The sequence below is a fragment of the Danio rerio genome, chromosome 4 (assembly GCF_052040795.2).
Source record: "Danio rerio strain M-AB ecotype USA chromosome 4, GRCz13ab, whole genome shotgun sequence".
NCBI classification, from domain to species: Eukaryota; Metazoa; Chordata; class Actinopteri; order Cypriniformes; family Danionidae; genus Danio; species Danio rerio.
This window is the reverse complement of record NC_141024.2, coordinates 20,815,001-20,834,453: the sequence shown is the minus strand read 5'-3', so window position 1 is coordinate 20,834,453 and position 19,453 is coordinate 20,815,001. Positions and strand designations below refer to the sequence as shown.

Below are 19,453 nucleotides of genomic sequence, written 5' to 3'. Positions count from 1 at the left end.
GGTAGGCCTATGATTAGTTTTGCAAAACCATTTGTGACCAACTCAAGGGTGGCCAAACCTTTTCCTATGAAGGGCCTAAAACCAAACTTGATTGAGGCTAGTGGGCTGAAGGTAAATATAGTTGCCATACAGTATTTATTTATTTATTTATTTATTTATTTATTTATTTATTTATTATTTTTTACATTTTATAATGAACTTATTACAGTAAAAACTAAATTTCATTTATAACAGAATTACACTAGTTTTTGCCTTGATTTGCTTGCCGATGTTTTCTGCATTAGTCCTCTCTATTCATCGAGTGACAGGATTTGCATTTAAAAAAAAACTGATTAATTTACAACATTAAATTGAAACATTTCTTTTCAATTAGCTTTTTTGTAGCTCAGCAATAAAAAAAATAAAAAAGGTTACGTCAAATTACGTCAGTACATCAATCTCATTCTCCTCTCAGATGGGATGGTGGGCCAAATCAAAGGTTACAATTGGCTAACTTTGGCTTTGGTGAAATTTGTAGTAAAACCATGGTTAAATTCCACTAGAATACAGACTGAATGAGAATTTGTATTCAAAATGTAAATTTTGTTCTTTTTCTCACTGTGCAGCTCTCTCATGGCATCCTCCTCGGTGTGGTTGGCACTGATGTTCCCTTGAAGGAGCTCATGAGATTGGCTCCTCGATACAAGGTGCCTTAATAATATCATCAGTTCTCTGTTGATCACATCTAACTCTTTTCCATTCACAGAACAGACTGTGTCCATGGAGATTATTGCATACAGAGTGACTGATTGTTTAGACACCAGACTGAATAATAAATATGTGATTTTCCTGAATGATTTATTCTGATTTTTTTTCCATTCTCATTTCAGCTGGGGGTTCACGGCTATGCATTCTTAAACACTAATAATGGTTATATACTCTCTCATCCTGACCTTCGACCTCTGGTGAGCAGCTGCATACATTCCCTTTAGAGGTCTTTTGACTTACTATCATAATTTGCTGTTAATTTAATCACTTTCACACCATCCAAAATATAGGTGTTTGTTTTTTCCTCTTTGATAGAAATTTGAAGAGGCATTTAGCTAAAACATGATGCTTAATGATTCATAAAATAAGTCAATAGCACTTTGAGAGTCAGAAAACTATATTTAGGCAAAATAAAATTAATACCACTCAACCCTAATCATACACAGAGGGCTTTTAAAGCTTAATGATCAGTCTGTGTGAAAATATTTACAAAATTACTAACTTAAAGCCATTGACTCATGCCTATTAAATCCCCAAGGCATCAGGTTGAGTAAATTAAGAGCAGATTTTCATTGTTTGTACAAATATCAAATATTAAAGCTCAGCTGTTTACATTTTGCTATTAGTTTTGTAACACATTAAGTTTGTTTTATTCTGTACTTTGTGTTAGTATAAAGATGGCAAGAAGCTGAAGCCAAAGCCGAACTATAACAGTGTGGATTTATCAGAGGTGGAGTGGGAGGATACAGAAGATGCAGTAAGTGGAATATTAATAAACACTCACTCACACACATACACGCACGTACATCACACCATTTTTAGATCAATTGCTTCAAGGTGTTTGTGTGTGGTGATCCTTTAGCTGAGAACGGCGATGGTAAAAGGGGAAACTGGGACAATCTCTCTGGACGTCAGAGCAACAGTAGAAAAAGGAGTAAGTTGTATTTGACCTTTAATTTGCTGAGTTTGAAATATATCTAATTATAACCAAGCTGTGACTGTCATACTTACATGTTGATGTCTTTTTTCCTCAGAAAAGAGTTGTGTTCCTGAAAAATGAATATTTTTATACTACCATCAATGAGACGCCATTTAGGTGACCATACTAAAAGCCATTAGATTTTAAATATATAACTAATTGTGAGACTTCTAAACTTATGCATTTGTTGTTAGTCTTGGGATTGTACTTACCAACGGTCACGGGAAGAATGTTTTCATCGGAAATGTTTCAGTTGAAGAAGGTAAAGATTTTCAAATTATTTTCTGCAAAGTAATAACCATTTGCCTGATTTTTGTCACTATTAGTTGTGATGTCTTTCTGTCTACAGGCCTACATGACCTGACTGCGTCTGATGTCAGTATTGCTCAAGAATGGTGGGTGTTTGCTAGGGCTAAATGCTAGATTAGGCTGTTTTGACAGCGCAGTGATTTGATTTACACTGATCTGATGTTTTTTTTTTTCTTTTGTTTAAGGACATACTGTGAGACAGACATCGATCCACATCATCGCAAATTGACGCAGCTTCAGGCCGTGGTTCGGTATTTAACAGGAAAAGAACCAGATCTGGAATGTGAGTTCTGTTTTTAGAAACTTGCACATTCTATTTATTATTCATATAAATAACGAAGAAGAAAAACAAATATTTCATCAACATGAGTCAACAAGGTACTTAAGTAGTAACACAATATACTGAAATGCAATTTTCAGAATATAGTCAGCTGTGTAATAATTGCCATAATTGTTATAATCCTTGAAAACCGCTTGACTGATGTGCAAATTATCATAATTTTCAAACTTTCACCCTCCCTGCAGCATAACCATTTTCGTACGTTATTAACCACAATTTAAACGCTGAATGCTGACTGATGATACCCTGCTCTGTCTATTCTTAAGGTGATGAAAGGCTTCTGCAGCAGACTCTGTTTGACGCAGTGGTCACAGCTCCTATGGAAGCCTATTGGACTGCACTGCTGCTCAACGCCTCCGGGTACCATTTCCCACCCACACACACAGCGTCACAGACAAGTTTCATTAGTGAAATACGTGCTCGGCCGTGACCTTTCTCATTCTTTTGCATGCAGTATTGATGGGGGAGTGGAGACAGCGTTCCTGGGCACGCGCTCTGGCCTCATGAGGATGATCAGATATGCTGGCGTAGAGAAGCGTGTGGCGAAGTGAGTATACCTTTAATCAAGAGCTCCCGCTGTCTGCATCACGACTCAACTGCATAGGCTGCGTCTGCTCTGTCACAGGTTTCCTTGAGGCCACTCACTCCCACATATAACTTTCATCAGTAGGCACTCTAAAATACACTCAACACTGTAAGGTAAAGAGGAACAGGCGGTAATGCATAAAATACAGGCTGTATATATATGTTTTAGTTATAGGATAACCATATTTATGTACATCAAAGTAAGTAAGGCAATGACCACGCAACACATATAATTGGGTCAAAGACGAAAAGGGTATTTCTAAGCAAAAATGAACGACTTTAATACATTTTAAACATGATTTATTGTACATACGACATCCACTATTAACTTCACTAATGCCGTTAAGTGAAGCAATTGTTTATATATCAAAAATCTTGTCAGGCATAATTAGATCAAGAATCATTTGATGACATATTAAAAGACACCAAAATAGGACATCTCATCTTTGACCTATATATTAATGTTGGATGTTTTTTTTTGATGGTTTCTTTGCAGAAAATTCTTAACTGCATCAGATAAGGAGAATATTTTTACTCTAGACCATTTCCCTGTTTGGTATCGGCGTGCGGCAGAAAATCCAGCTGGCCGCTTTTTGTACTACGTTCCTACAGAGGACAACTCAGGAGGTAGCCTGTACCCTGCAGTCCACATCAAAACAACTGAGACTTTACAGCCTTTTGAGAGTACAGTGCTCAGTATTTTTTTCGTTTCTTTCCCTGCAGTGAACGGCAGGTTTGTGATTGCTGTCACGCCTGTTACAGTCTCTGTGAGCAAAAAGACAGCAGTTGCTGGAGGTAGGATTTCCCTGGTTATTCTTCACTTTTATTCTGACGAAAAACCTCTAGTTGAATTGATAATATTCATTTTGTCCAGTGTACACACATGTGCCCGTGTATGGATGTGCAACCATGTATGGTGTTTACCTCCGCATGAACATCTCTTTGTGACCTTTGCTTGTGCTACTTTCCCTGTACTCCTAAAGACACGCATTACTGATGACGTATTAGAGCATTTCTGAAAAGGAAAAGATACAAAAAGCAATGAAATAATATGAAGTACAGTATGTACTTGTATCATTTTCATTCTTTTAAATAGCAGCCCCCATTAAACCACATTTAATGTTTATAAGACCAAAAATAGTCACAAGCAAAGCATGTAATATAATACGAATTTGTTTGTGATTTGTATTACCTTCATTTCTTTTCTGTAAGAATACATGGTTATGGATTCAGTGGCAATGGAAAAACACTTCTATAATGGTGTAGTTAAAGGTGCAGTAGGTGATTGTCGTTTTTGCTGGTTGAAAGTATCTTCACATTCCAATAGTACTGATTAAAGTAAATGATCTAAATGTATTTATATGTATTTTTTATATTCTGGGTAAGGCATAAAACTAAAAAATGTTCATCCAATTAAAATTTGCCGGGCGGACAATTCCCATAATTCTGATAAGTAGCCCTAACTGGCTGTCAACATTTGTAGATCTGTACATCTGTGCACCCCTTTTCATACAGAAAGATCCACTGTTTATGCATGCACACATGTTTAAGTTATGTGTAATGTTACGCTTTAAAACTATTTTAGTCACGCAAAGCTGATGTAGTTTTGTTATTTTACGAATGGGCTATATGCACAGAAGTGTTGTTCAGCCACTGAAACCACCTGGTAAAAAGACTGATGTGACTAGGGACCTTTTACAGCATCGATAACGTAGATTTTTTGCTTGGGTCATTATTATTAGCTGTTGAAGGTGAATCAGTGAGACAAGGTCTTTTTTATGGAGGACAAATTACAATTTTTTTAATTTTTTGGTCAGCCAGGAGATAAAATAAACTAAGACAACATGATAGCAACTAAAAAAAAAAAGTAAAATATGACGCGCCCCCCACAGTGCTTGCTGAGGCCCCCTTGTGGGTCTGTACCCCCCTGCTTTGGTGTTTTAAAATATTATGTTAATGGTAAGCATTTTGGCAGATCACCAACTGCACCTTAAAAATATCTGCAACCAGAAGCTATCTGGACTGTATGCTAACCAGACAACAAGTCTGATGCATCCCAATCACATATTTAAGCACTATCCTATGCCATTTTGTAGTATGAATATGTACATTTTTTATTCACATTAAAAATCAAAAAATGGTAAGTACAGTTTAAATACAGTACCTAGATGATGTACTTATTTAGTCCATAAACAGAATCAAGGAATGTTGAACACGTCATGCATTCAGTAGTCACAGCTTTGCTTATGTAGCAAAAGTGGAGGAGCTATCTTTCAATAAAGTTGGATTGCATTATTTATTTTGGATTGTGCAAACAAAATGATCTAACATTATGAGATTATTTTGCTGCCTCCTGATGGTGAATGCAGGTATACTCATGACAGCTACTATTTGTTAGTTTGGTCATTTATTTCACTAATAGGGCAACTTTAAAGGTCGACATGGTTTAGTCTTGCAAAACCTGAGCTTCTAACAGAGAGTTAAAAATAAATCTGGATTAATAGATTTTATTGGCCATGTTACTAATATGTAAAGCGATGATAATATCCATGTCATTAGTGCTATGAACTAGACATTTGGTTAAAAAAAAACATTAGTTGTTCATGAAAAGCATTAATGGTCACAGTTGAAAACATGACAACATTATTCCATATGAAAGGGGTTTTTCCTCATGAAGCTTCTTGTTTCTAGATGGACTAACAAGTGCGACACACACATCTCACTGATATGCTGTAGAATTAATCCAATAGTCAATGCTTAACCCTTGTTTTTTTTATCTGTCATATTTGAACCTGGATTTCACTAATTGAGTTTGAGCAAACTGTGTGAGTGCTTGCTGAACTTCAAACTTAGGCGTTTACGGAAATACATTCTTTATTCATTTTAACACAGAATTATATCACAGCTCACAAATCATATTTCAAACTGATTTTTATCAAGCGAAAATATAAAGAAGGATCTCATATCAGTCTTAGAAAAAAGGTCAAGTGAAGAAAGGGTCACATCAATACGCTATAAGATATTAAATCTGAACTTCAGAGAGATTTTGAAGATGCTTTCAGCTCAGTCAATTGGACAAATTCTTTCCTTTCATCCATCCAATGGGATTTACAAAGCTTTCGTTTTGCAGGGAGGTGTAGTGAACTGTGTGGTGTCCCTGCTGTTATATGTAAGGCCAGGACAGAGAGTAAACACACCTAAGCTGAGTCGCTGCTCGTTTATAAATGGCCCTTCATATTCACTGACATTACATCACAACTACTCTGTCGGCTTAGATTCAGAAAAAGCGCATTGCTGACATCAATAAACAAGCATGTGCTCACTTTTGAGATTATTCGCAATAAGTGCAATTTGACAGGAAAGTATTAGTCCACCAGTGGCAAAAGTGCTTTTTTTTCATAGAAGAGGATACAGGGTATGTGTATTGTCGCCCCGTGCAGAGAACAGGCCTATGACACATGCTGTATAAAATAAGAGCTAACTTAAACAGTAACGGCAGGAAAGACCGCAACCATTAGACAAAACTCCTCTCATTAATAATTCATGAGTTTTCTCTCACAGAGAATTTTCGGAGTTCCTCTGCGAAAGAAATTTGCAGGGAAAAGGTATTCTCAGGTTTTGCGAGTTACTGTTCATAAATAATTTGTAAGACACCGATTAAAATATATACATGTATTCAACATACCTTTGAATAAATGTATACCTGTACTTATATATAGTCAGCATATGGCTGGAAATATCACTGAACACAGAGACAAGTCCTAGACGCTTAACTGCTGGTGTCGGTATTGGCACGCAAATTAGTTGTACTTTGATTTACAACTTTTTGCCAGCAACCTTACCAGTAATTTGCATTGGTAATGAATAGTGTGTGGGAAAGATTGTTGCTATAGTTACAGCGGAAGAGCATCTTCTAAATCCTGATGAGGTGGTGTGATATTTGCTCCGCACCCTTGTGCCTACTGCACATCCTTCCTACAGATGGCAGCATTGTGCAAAACACCCAACGATGACGTTATTCTTGACATTAGCAACGTTATAATCTGGTTCTAAATTGTAAGTAATATTGAGGCAAAATATATGTTGGTTCACATTAAGAGCGTGTAACTAATTTCTGCCAGTCTTTCTTTCCCTTTCATGTCCAGTCGCTGAGGCTGAATGCCGCAGAAAAGCTTATATTGATGATATCTGTTGGCTTCTGAAAGCCTGAGTCAAATTTATCTGAATTATTCAGTCTAAACAACTTCTGCCCTCAAAGAAAAGCGGATTATGCAAATTGGTCCACAAGCAGAAAATTGATCGCACAAATGCAATCGATTCCCGTTCATCGTCAGCCCGAGAGAAAGGATCAGACTAAATCAGCTATGACATCTTAGTCCGGAATTAAACAACAGACCAACAAAGACATTGATTTATATTGCACAGAAAAATCTATCTTAATAAAGGTAAGATTTATTTCCTCCTCAGCTATTGCCTTTCTGTTTTTAGTTAAGAGGGCAGCTATTCTTTAGGACCACTGTGCTTCTTTAACCACCAAGGTGTAATTAACATTTCCAGTAGCCACAATTCGCCACCCTCCACTAACAGAGTCCTCAGCCTGCTCTACATTAGCACTTCACGATACTTCAAGACACTTCACGATAGACACCAGGGCTGGATTCTTCTATTCTTACAAAAACACGTCTGACCTCTAGAGATGAACATGGGGAAACAGCAAACAGTAAACAAACAAAACAATGTTATCAACACAAATTATTATCACACAATACAGAGGACAAACCTCACACTTAAGAACAGAAATCTGGGGTCACGTCACATTGTATAGAATATATTATAGCTGATAAATAAGATGGGAATATTTCCAAATATGATATGCGGGGAAATGATGTCCATTGCACACTAGGATAAGGTTAAGGGTTACAGTTAGGATTGGAGGTGAGAGTTGGTTAGAGTTTAGTAAAGGAATTAATATTTGGGTTGGGAGGTTTAGGGTTGAGGGTTCAGATTAGTGATGGGGGTTATGGTAAGGGTAGGGATTAGTGTTGGAAATTTGGGGTTTGATGGTAAAGATCAATTATGAAACTTTATGGTAAATGGTTGGAGTGGGTTTTGGAAAGGGCTGGGGTTCAGATTAATCATGGAGTGTTATGGTATGGTATTGATGTAGTTTTAGGGTAAGGGAAATATTAGTGTTGGGGGTTAAGGGTTGGGTTTAGATTTATGATGAAGTGTTAGGGCAATAGTGTTTGGGGTTAAAGGTTGGAGGTTCAGATTACTGATGGAGCGTTGGGGTAATGGAGGGACTAGTTCAAGGTGTAAAGGTTGGGGTTAGATTAGTTATGGATTGTTAGGGTAATGGAGGGGTTGTTGTTTGCAGTTAAGGATTGGGGTTAATGGAGGAATTAGTGTTGAATTAAGGTTGAGCGTTAGATTAGTGATGGAGTGTTAGGGTATTGGAAGGATTAGTGTTGGAGGTTTAGAGTTGGGGTTCAGATTAGTGGTGGATTAATATAGTATGACTGGAATTAAAATTGGTGGTTGATGGGTAAAGGTTTAAAACAAGAGCTGGAGGTTTAGGATTACACAGTGTTTACACCGAGCATGTCTATTGACAGGAGATGCAGAAACTGCATGAGGCTATGTAAACTAGACAAAATTAACATTACAAATCAATTTGTCCTTTTGTCAGAAGTAGAACAAGCACATACAGTACACCAGAAATTAGGACGTCTGTTTACGGTCTGTGACTCAGTATGATGCATCGAGAAGCAACATTGATTATAATGAGTGTTATTGGTTTTTGATGTGGTGTGGACCCGGTGTAGACACAGTGTTACCTCAATGGTCAGATGAGCCTATATAGTAAGGATTGGTATTAGTATTTAAGGGTGACAGTTAGATTGGTGGTTTTGATTAGTATTGAAAGGTTGGGATTAGAGGTAAAGGTTTTGGGGTTAGGGTTATGATAGGATGTTTGGTTTATGGTTATGCTGCTACAGAGGCTAATGCTAATGACAGCACATGATCCTCTAGAAACATCAGGGTTCAGAACTGTGAACAGTTGCATCCACGCCTCCTCTGCTGAGATCCTCTCAACATTGGGGGAGGGTGGGGGAGTTTAAAGTGCTGAGTGGTCCCTCTTGTCCTGGGGCAAATAGGTCAAAGGTCATAAGCCAAAGTTTAGAGATTGAGTAAAGAGTAAGTCTGAGAGTCAGAGAGGGTCTCAGGAAGGACAGAGAAACAGGACACAAGGATGATGAATCCTCCGCTGGGCAAGTGATCATCAAATGTGCAGCTCAATCAGTAAAGGATTCTTTATATTTGTAGCATCCCTCTGAACTTTGACCCCTCTCCCCCGTTCCCCTATGCAACTGATGAGATCTGTTTTTCCTCTGGGTCGGTTTCGGCCTCTGCGTCACCCATCAAAGGCTGCCTCTTCTTTAGCTCTCGCTGGTATTTTGCCATCAGAGAGGCATAAATACAGCCATACGCTGCGGCAGCTACCATCATTATACAAACAATTCCACAAACCACACCAGCGATCACTACTGTACCGATCGCCCTGCGAACACTGACCGGCCGATAGCGCTGCTTCACACAGTCTGGTAGCTCTGCCTCTGTACGTACTACAGCACTGTCAGATGACGGAGCGGCTGTCCCTCGAAAACATGGTGGCGATCCACCTTTTGTGCTCCCAGTCCCGCCCCCATTTTCATCCTCCAATTGCAGACAGTAGTTGAACATCTCCACAGGAACGCCCCTGATGTCACGGCCCCTTAAGTCCTTCGGAAGTGTACACTCAACAGCATCGACATAACCGCCTACAACAGAAAGCAACAGAACAAGACAAATCAAAAGTTTAGCTCTCTGAGGTAAACAATAGTCACCTCTAATTAATTTAAATGGCTGCTTCAAGCCCTCCAAAATAGCACTGCACAGCGTAGAGGGTCAGCAGCACTCTTCAATTTGTGTGTGTGTGTTTGTATGAGAGGAAGAGCAGTAGCTGGTGTATAATTAATAAGCCTGACATGCATACAGAAGCTCTGTTCCAAAACCCAGTGAGCTGCCATGCTGCCTCCTGCTCACAGCTGCCTTCGAATGTCATGCTAACTGTCATGGAACCTCTTAAGTGAATAATTTGGAGTGCTCTATGTGGGCAGAAACTCCACGTCAATCAAAGTCTTCCACACAGAGCAGCAAAAACACACTTGATTTTAATATTGTTTGACAGTGGCACCTTGCTAATGCTGCAGTAATCCACTACATATACTGTACAAAACACACAAATTCCAAGTAACGTAATTTATATTTTAAGACTTTCAGTACTGAATAAAATTAACTGCACCATCCTATTAATAAAATTGATTGTGAGTTTAGATGGAAATAAATGTTATAAATTATTCGAAAAAGTATCTTAGAAGGCAGCACAAGTAAGAAGCCTACCTACATGTCAAGAGAGCATCTATGATGCCTTAAAATCTTGCCTCCATATGCAGCTCACTAGGTTTTGGAGCAGCACAAGAGAGTCAGAGCCCACCAAGACTGGAGTCTCTTTCTCACACACACTAAAAGCTTTGTGACTCAGCCTCTCATGTCTGTTTCAAATCCCCCTCCCTCTTAAAGCTGCTCTGAAATAGAACGAAATGAGTTTCTCTGACTCAGAGTAGAAGGATTGAGACAGACCGAGAAAAACAGAAAGCGAGAGGTATGGAGAATAAAAAGCAGAGGATTCTCAGTTCTTTTTCACAATGATTTCTGGGGTTTTGCCACATTTCATTGCCAATAGTAGACAAAAGATGGATGGAAAATTAATAGGTAGAGTGTGGGTATAATATGTCTGGAGTGTTATGCACTTACATTAGGTTACAGCTCCATCTGTTAAGAGGCTTAATAAACCTCTTCTAAAACAGATCACTTTTTAAATTATCGTTGGTTGAACTGCAGTCAAAGCCCTTTTAAAATGCCAATAAGCATACACTTCACATGATTGCACATACAATTTTAATGCAGTACAGTAAGTTGCTATGTTGAATACTATAACTTGTGAGGAAAATAGTTCATTTGATTTTAAATATTAATAGGTTAATTATTTATTGAACACTGCTGTCTATTATTATACTGTTGTTGCTGCCTCTTTATGAGTTCACACTAGAAAATTATAATATATATTTATATGATCTAGTTTGTCAAGATAAGTTCAGTTTTAGACAAAATGTCCCCAAAAATGTCCCACCTGCTGAAGGACAGTGACAGTTAAGAGAAGGCAATTCACCGTGGACTATTCCAAAGAATACCTTGGTAAAATCCAGGAAATTCATAGCCTCTTGTGGTTTATTGCTTAAATGATGTTTGTACACCTGCAGCAAGTAAAAACACCACACACACGAAGCTCTCACCTCTGTATATTAGCCACTCCATCCAGTGTTTGAAGTCTCTCAGGTTGCAGTCACACTCCCAGGGGTTCATGCCCAGCTCCAGGTGCTGAAGGTTGACAAGAGGCTCGAACGTGGCTCTCTCCAGGGCGTGAAGTCTGTTCCCAGCCAAGGAGAGCCAGGTTAGCTGTTGCAGCTCATCTAGAAGGCCCAGTGGCACAGCGGCCAACCCGTTCAGAGACAGATCCAGCTTCCGCAGATGGGTCAGGCCGCGAAACAACTCGCGATCCAAAACCGTCAGGCTGTTATTACGCAAACTCAATTCGCTCAGGTTACTCAGCTCACGGAACAGTCTGGAAGGAAGGTTGTCCAGGTAGTTGTTGGACAGGTCGAGTGTCTCCAGGGTGCTCAGGTTGGCAAAAGCAGAGAGGGGCAGGGAGGAGAGGCGGTTATTGGCCAGAAGGAGGGTATGTGTGCCCTCCGGGAGAGAAGTGAGTGCGGGCACAGATACTAGACTCCTCCCACTGCAGTTAGCTTCCAGTGAGTTGCACACACATTCTGAAGGACAGCCAGCGCATAACTGCAGCAACGTAGCACACACACTCAGCACACCTAGAAAACCTGTGTTGAAGAAGAAAAAGAAAAAAGTGTATATCGTCTGAAAGGTGACATCATCCATTAGCTCTTGAAAGCTACTATGTGAAAAATGTGACAGGTGTTGATTTGGTGCCACTGTGAATCACATGTACAGTATTCAATTAAGCAGATGCCTGGACTAAACCTGTGGCTGCTGATCTTACCATACTATTTTAAACTTATGAGCTTATGTAAACCTATGCACAGACTTCTGGAATACAGGGGTATTTTTTTGCACCTACAAGAAGCTTCAGTCTGTTGCAGCAGCTTTTGACTATTTCTCTCGCTCTGTGTGTGTGTGTGTGTGTGTGTGTGGCTTATAAATCACGCAGAATTAAGTATTTTGAAAATGTAAAAAATGCAGATTGTTTCCTGTGAGGGTTGGGGTTTGGGGTAGGGTGATAGAATATACAGATTGTACAGTATAAAAGTCATGACATGTATGGAAAGTCCCCATAAAGATAGCTTACAAGTGTGCTTGTGTGCACACTGCAGACCAAACTGTCAGTCAGTCGATGTTGCGCCATCAGTCAGTGTCTGTCAGCCTAGTTTTTACAGTGTGTTGTGCACATATTGGCTTAAGTTTAGTCACATAGGCAGTCGTTTCAATGACAGGTTGCTCTATTTAGTTTGTTTTTTGTTCGATTTAGAAAACTAGTCAGTGCATGAGAATTAAAAGTGACACTGATGAAAGCAGGCAAAGATGTCTTATACACATACAGAATGGCACATGCAAAATGTTGTTCTAAAGTAACTTCTTATCAGAGCATTTGAACACACAAATATTTCTTTAGCTCTTATCGGGGAGCTCATAATACTTCTTTTATGCATTATTGTTGATTAACTCTGCATATGTTTTGGACCTGTGCATCTCATGGAAATATTGTTTGATTTGAAGGACAAGTTTCACTTGAGAAGGTCTGAAAAGCTTCTCCAGTGGCATAAGGCTTCTCTGTTCTAAATGAATGCTTTATTTGTGGTATTGTATGATGGGAATATAATGTGCCTCAGAGCTAAACAGAGGATGTCCTCTGCTCTGCCATGACAAAACAAACATTTGCCAACTGTTCGTCAGCTCTCTCTTTTATGCAACAGTGTAAGAGGGTGGGGAGCAATAACTCTCTTTGTGTATGAAACAATCACACGCTATGAATGGATACTGTGGTTTTAAACGTCAAGTTCCCAGTTGTCTTGTTGTTGAAAGTGTATGTGTGTGTGATAGTGTTTGGCAGTTTGAGAGTGCAGACAGATGCAGTTACAGCACTCAGATATCGGATCCCGACCAGCCTCAACACCCTGATCCCTCTGTAATCAGAGACACATACAATCATCGCAAACACACACTCTCTCTCATACACACTCACACAATTCTGTGTAATCTCAATAATTAATCCGTCCTCTTAAACTATGTAGTTGTGAATCATTCTAGAATTGCTGTTTTGGCCCGTCAAACTTCAATCTTCAGCATCTCCCTTTCTCCTCAAATATTTTATTCTATTTGTACGATAACAAAGGTGTGTCAGGACATCAGTCATTTGAATGTGTTCTTGAAACACAATGCTTGTGAGTTATGCTTTCTATGTCTACAGAACAATCGTTTTTAAAAAACCACAAAGATGCCTGTGTGTCATCACAGAAATCTCCTAGAGAGCTGACGTACTGTGGTTTAAAAGAAGACGGATGTCTGTTCTGTGCCTGCTCTCAGATTTCCCCTTAAATGTTGTTTTACTGTACCTCTTTTCTTACTCTATAGGATTTGATTATTTTTATTGCATTACTCCAGATGCCAGAAAAAATTATGCAAACACTGGAACACAAAGACATTCTGGAGAACATGTTGGTTGCTTCTTGACAATGAAACAATTTTAAAAAGCTACAAAAGCACAAGCATAAGACATGTGCTATAATTTATAATCTTATGAATTACTAACCTAGTGACTAGCGCTGCACAATATTGAAAAAATCTGACACTGCGATATATTGTTTTGCCGCGATATATATTGAAATATGAATATAATTTTTACTAAATGATTTTAAAAGCTCTATTTGGAAATATTGGAAATAAAACGTCAATAAATACACAGTCTAACAGTATACAAGTAAAGCGATTGAACAGTCGAATGTAAAATAACATGGCTGCCATTGTATAAACACATCAAAACATGTATTATATTTTTTATCTTTTAATCTTTATTTAACAATCTAATCCAGCGATGTGTCTATTGTGGATACACACATTGTGATTGCGATATCAATGCTCAAACAATGTATTGTTCAGCCCTACTAGTGACTGTCTAAAATTTAAATAGGTTTTTACCTAAAATATTTTCCTCCACTTAACTAATTATTTCAACTACCAGGTCTGTTTAATTTAATCATTAAGACAGATTTAAGAACATTTAAATTGAATTTAAACATAGATATTAATTGAAATGTTCCACATCAAACTTCTCATGAATGCACAAGAGCTAGTTTGGATGTCAAGATTATCAATGAATAATGAAGACCTGAGGCTTTTCCTCACACAAAGCTACTTCAAGACTTCAGAAGACCGTATAAAATGAGCTGGTCTTTAAGGATAATTTCATGGATTTTTTGTTGTTTTAAAGGTTGACAGAATCAGTCCTCATTCACTGTTATTAAACTGAAGAAAGTAGAGAGGCAATTCTTTTAAAAAGCTCTGTGTGCTCTCCAAGGGGAAAAAAAGCAATACTTTCCGTATTGACTTGCTTGACTCTCTCACACCAAGAACAATCACTAAAACAATAACCATAATAATTTTGTCATCTGCTGCTAAACGCTCAAGATTGACTCTCATTGGCTGTCAATGTTTTTATGATTCACCATCTGGAATAGATTGTGTTTAAAGTGATTCCAGTGATATTGTTCCTCTGAGCCAATATTATTATAGTGATGGTGTGGACTCTCATTTTGGTGTGGCTAGTCATTTCAATTTGAAACAAATATATCTGTGCGGTTATAGATAATGTCCTTGGTGTCAATGAGCCTTAAAGCAGCAGGTGATTTTTTTTTTTCACTATACATTAATAAGTATGGTATATAAGACAATGCAGCTGAACTGTGTATGCAAGTACTGTATGCATGTATGTGTGTGTTGCTTCTTTTTTGACTTATGCAGATCTTTAATTAGACACACATGAACTAAAGCCATGTTATCCATCTGTTGCTGGGGCAGCTGGTGATGTTTCCCGCACTCTATACCACGCTATAAACACCCACACAGACACATATGTCAACACACAATATCATTCCTCCACATTAGTAAAAACAGATCCTTTTTTGAAATGTATCAGTTTGCATGCTATTGATATGTAAATAATTGTTTAGTCACTAGTTGGACAAAAAGCACTTAAAAGCTATGATTGGAGTCTGTCCTTAAATACTGTAGAAGCCCAACCCCTACAGAAGAGCAAATGCATGTGTGTGTGTGTTTTGGGCTCACCTTGGCTGTCCGGATTTCCTCTCCTCCTTCGACCCACTGTAGGTGCAGTGCAGAGCTGCATGTCTGCGCTTCTACGACTGCAGCTGCCTCAGATCTGCTGTGGCATCAGCTGGCCCTGATGCCAGCCTCCACAGGCAGTGATACGAGGCCAGTGACCAGACTGCAGAGAGAGTTTAAAGGATACTCAGTTTTTTCAAGACTTAAATGACTTCTGAAGGTGAAAGCATGCTCTTATGCAGAATGATTTTGAGCATCTAGTTACTAAATACTTAAAACATAAAATAAAAAATAATAACCTTTTGAACAGGTTTACAATGCAAATCCAATTACAAGTCTCTTATATAATTCATTCACTGATTAATTTTTCTTCGGCTCAGTCTCTATTTGAGAGGTCGCCACAGTGCAATGAATTGCTAACAATTTCAGCATATGTTTTACGCAGTGGATGAGCTTCCAGCCGCAACTCAGTATTGGGAAACACCATACACATAGTGCATGAACATGGGGAGATGCAAACCATTGAAATCAATTTCTCCACATAGAAATGCCATGGCCCAGCCAGGATTCGAACCAGTGACCGTCCTGTTATGAGGCGACAGTACTAACCACTGAGCTACCGTGCTGCCCCTCTCATATAAAATATCTACTAAAAGACAGTAAAACAGAAAATATTACTTTAGAAACTGCATTGTAAATAAATCTTTTCACATATATGCATATCTGTGTGTGTAGAGTCTGTGTGGGCCTACATGTCAGTAACAGCAGTATCAATGTAATTTATTCATTCATTCATTTTCTTGTCGGCTTAGTCTCTTTATCAATCTGGGGTCGCCACAATTGAATGAACTGCCAATTTATCCAGCATATGTTTCACGCAGCACATGCCCTTCCAGCTGCAACCCATCACTGGGAAACATCCATACACACTCATTCACACACATACAGTACAGTACACTATGGACAATTCAGCTTACCCAATTCACCTATGCCACATGTTTTTGGACTGTGGGGGAAACCAGAGCACCCGGAGGAAACCTACGTCAACACGGGGAGAACATGCAATCTCCACACAAAAATGGCAACTGACTCAGCCGGGGCTCTAATCAGCGACCTTCTTGCTGTGAGGCGATTGTGCTACCCACTGCACAATCCTGTTGCCCAGTATCAATGTCATGCCATGTTATTTTTCATATCTACATGCTACACTCAAGTTAAATAGAAAAATATTAATTGGCGAAAAAGAAAATGAACAATGCTTGTTGAATATATTTGTTTAATCTATTTAACATATTACTGTATTGTGCAGTGATGGAAAGCACAATCCTAAGATATCCGAAACGAAAATGAAAAAAAGTGAAATCACAAATGAGGGCTCCTGAATGTTTAATATGATTTATTTAAATATTTTACTATTGAATAATACTATTAATATTCATTCATTCATTCATTTTCTTGTCGGCTTAGTCCCTTTATTAATCTGGGGTCGCCACAGCGGAATGAACCGCCAACTTATCCAGCAAGTTTTTACGCAGCGGATGCCCTTCCAGCCGCAACCCATCCCTGGGAAACATCCACACACACATTCACACACACACACATACACTACGGACAATTTAGCTGTACTGCATGTCTTTGGACTGTGGGGAAACCGGAGGAAACCCACGCAAACGCAGGGAGAACATGCAAACTCCACACAGAAACACCAACTGAGCCGAGGCTCGAACCAGCGACCCAGCGACCTTCTTGCTGTGAGGCGACAGCACTACCTACTGCGCCACTGCTGCGCCCGATACTACTAATATTTAATATGAAATATTTTCCCAGGTGAATTTTAATGAAGACAAATAGAGTCGTCTGATTTTCAGATTTTTGCTAACTGTTTAAGCTCAATCTTTTAATCTGTCATTTTTTAATCAGCTGAGATCTGAATACAAGCTCTAAATATTTTGATTCCTAATCAAATTTGAAGGATTTTGAGCTAATAAAAACCATACACTTAAATCATAAAATCCAGAAAAAAGGGATCAAAAAAACTTGCTTATTAACTCAAATCAGAATCTTATGAATATATACAAATGTGTCGTTAAATTATTGAAACATTTGTACATTCATTCACTTTCTTTTCGACATAGCCCCTTCATTAATCTGGAGTCAACACAACGGAATGAACCGCCAACTTATCCAGCATATGTTTTACGCAGCGGATGCTCTTCCAGCTGCAACCCATACACACTCATTCACATACATACACTACGGACAATTTTAGCTTAACCAATTCACCTATAGCACATGTCTTTGGACTTGTGGGGGAAACCGGAGCATCCAGAGGAAACCCACATGAACGCAGGAGAAAACGCAAACTCCACACAGAAATGCCAACTGACCCAGCCGAGGCTGGAACCTGCAACCTTCTTGCTGTGAGGCGACAGCACTACCTACTGTGCCTACAGTGCCTTCTGAAACATTTCTATTTATGATCTAAATATTTACCCCAAAGGGGTTTGACAGACTTTAAAACTCTATACGCTTACTGTATGTCAACAACCGTTTCTATTTGTATGTCTCCTATAGCATCATTTTAAGAAAAACGTCAGCGACAAACTTGATACTTCAATCAAACATAACCGAAATATCCTTCAATTCCCTTGAGCTATGAAAGAGCAACAACTGAGCACAACTTAACTTCCCTCCTGGTACAAAGCCATCTGCAATACAGCGGTGCTTACTGTAATACAGCTCTCCAGGGTACAAACCGTAGTAGAACTGGCACTGCAGATGCGATTTAGTTAATTGCGGTACAGTAATACGACACTTACAGCACATGTCAGAGATGGGAATATTATTTTTATAATGACGTACAATTATGTAATACTAGTTGTATAACGCAATGCTGTGAATGTGTGTGTGTGTGTCTCAGATCATTGAGCACAAGGTTACAAGTTGCTTCTGTTTACGCCAGGCCGGTTTGCTGTAAAATGGCCGCTGCTGTCTTAGACTCTCTTCCAGTGACACTTCGGCCTTGTCACCTGCCACATCCATCACACTGTGTGTGTCTGTGTGTGTGTGTATTTGCGCAACGCAACACCAATTCACCAGCCTGTCATCCGAAACGGCACAGTGGAAAAATGTGCAGACATTTAGAGGTTATATTGCACGAGTGTGTGCAAGAGTTTCTGAAAACACCTTTTGGAGTTGCTCAACACGTGAATTTTTTCCGCGCATTGTGTTTCCTAGAATATGCAAGTTTGAGAGTGTGATAATATGCGAGTGTGTGTGTGTGTGTGAAGGGAGGATAATTAGTTGAGGGATGTGTTATTTGACTCCCAAGCATGCAGCCCGCACATACACACTCACACACACACACACAGAGACACACACACACACGTGATGTAACAGTCTCTCACTTTAGCAGCATCTCTCTCCACGTCCAGTTCAGCACATATTTCACACATTCTCACCCCACGCCGTACTAACTTCCTGTGAATGCACAAGGTCAACTATGCATGTGTGTGTGACAGCATGTATGTTGTTACAGTGACACATAAGTAAATAGAAACGCCCTTTAGATGTTCGCCTCTGAACCAGTCCTGCTGGTTCCTTTTCTCATCCACACACATAAAAGAAGGCCACTGAAGTCAACAGAGGCAAGAACAAAGCCAAGAAATGTTTGAAACAAAGACGTGGAGGCCATGGAGATAAATTATTAAAAGCAGAATCACAAACAAAGACACACGCGCTCACAAAAACACCAACATGCTCACTCAAGCAGCACATACAGTATGCGCAAATGCATTTGAAGCTATAACATAAATGTTTTGTCCTGTTATAAGTGTTTAAATTCAAGTGTTCAATTCCATATTGTTGATGGCATCTAACATCCCCTACATTCTACATTACATCCTATACATACACACAAATGCAGCATTCCAGCACATCACCTCCATTCACATACATGTCCTTTGTGTCAAAATAATAATAATAATAATAATAAAAGACTGGACATCACATGCTCTGTAACCTAA

The 19,453-nt window shown here is 38.9% G+C and overlaps 2 protein-coding genes across 7 annotated transcripts in view; one reads left to right on the top strand and one right to left on the bottom strand.

Moving 5' to 3' along the window:
- Positions 1-19,453, top strand: part of cacna2d4a (calcium voltage-gated channel auxiliary subunit alpha2delta 4a) — a 57,876-nt gene that overhangs the window by 20,242 nt on the left and 18,181 nt on the right. For all 3 annotated transcript variants that reach the window (XM_087248208.1, XM_087248209.1, XM_087248207.1), the window contains 12 exons: positions 606-686; positions 870-944; positions 1,418-1,504; positions 1,610-1,681; positions 1,782-1,843; positions 1,921-1,988; positions 2,076-2,121; positions 2,221-2,318; positions 2,642-2,735; positions 2,830-2,922; positions 3,457-3,587; positions 3,684-3,755. In XM_087248208.1, coding sequence (XP_087104334.1) covers positions 606-686; positions 870-944; positions 1,418-1,504; positions 1,610-1,681; positions 1,782-1,843; positions 1,921-1,988; positions 2,076-2,121; positions 2,221-2,318; positions 2,642-2,735; positions 2,830-2,922; positions 3,457-3,587; positions 3,684-3,755 — 979 coding nt within the window. The remainder of the gene's footprint in view (positions 1-605; positions 687-869; positions 945-1,417; positions 1,505-1,609; positions 1,682-1,781; positions 1,844-1,920; positions 1,989-2,075; positions 2,122-2,220; positions 2,319-2,641; positions 2,736-2,829; positions 2,923-3,456; positions 3,588-3,683; positions 3,756-19,453) is intronic.
- lrtm2a (leucine rich repeat transmembrane protein 2a) overlaps positions 5,817-19,453 on the bottom strand; it is a 38,844-nt gene continuing 25,207 nt past the window's right edge. For all 4 annotated transcript variants that reach the window (XM_087248216.1, XM_087248217.1, XM_087248218.1 and 1 more), the window contains 3 exons: positions 15,432-15,591; positions 11,357-11,953; positions 5,817-9,781 (listed from right to left, as the gene is read on the bottom strand). In XM_087248216.1, the coding sequence (XP_087104342.1) occupies positions 9,324-9,781; positions 11,357-11,953; positions 15,432-15,492 (1,116 nt within the window). In that variant the 5' untranslated portion in view covers positions 15,493-15,591 and the 3' untranslated portion in view covers positions 5,817-9,323. The remainder of the gene's footprint in view (positions 9,782-11,356; positions 11,954-15,431; positions 15,592-19,453) is intronic.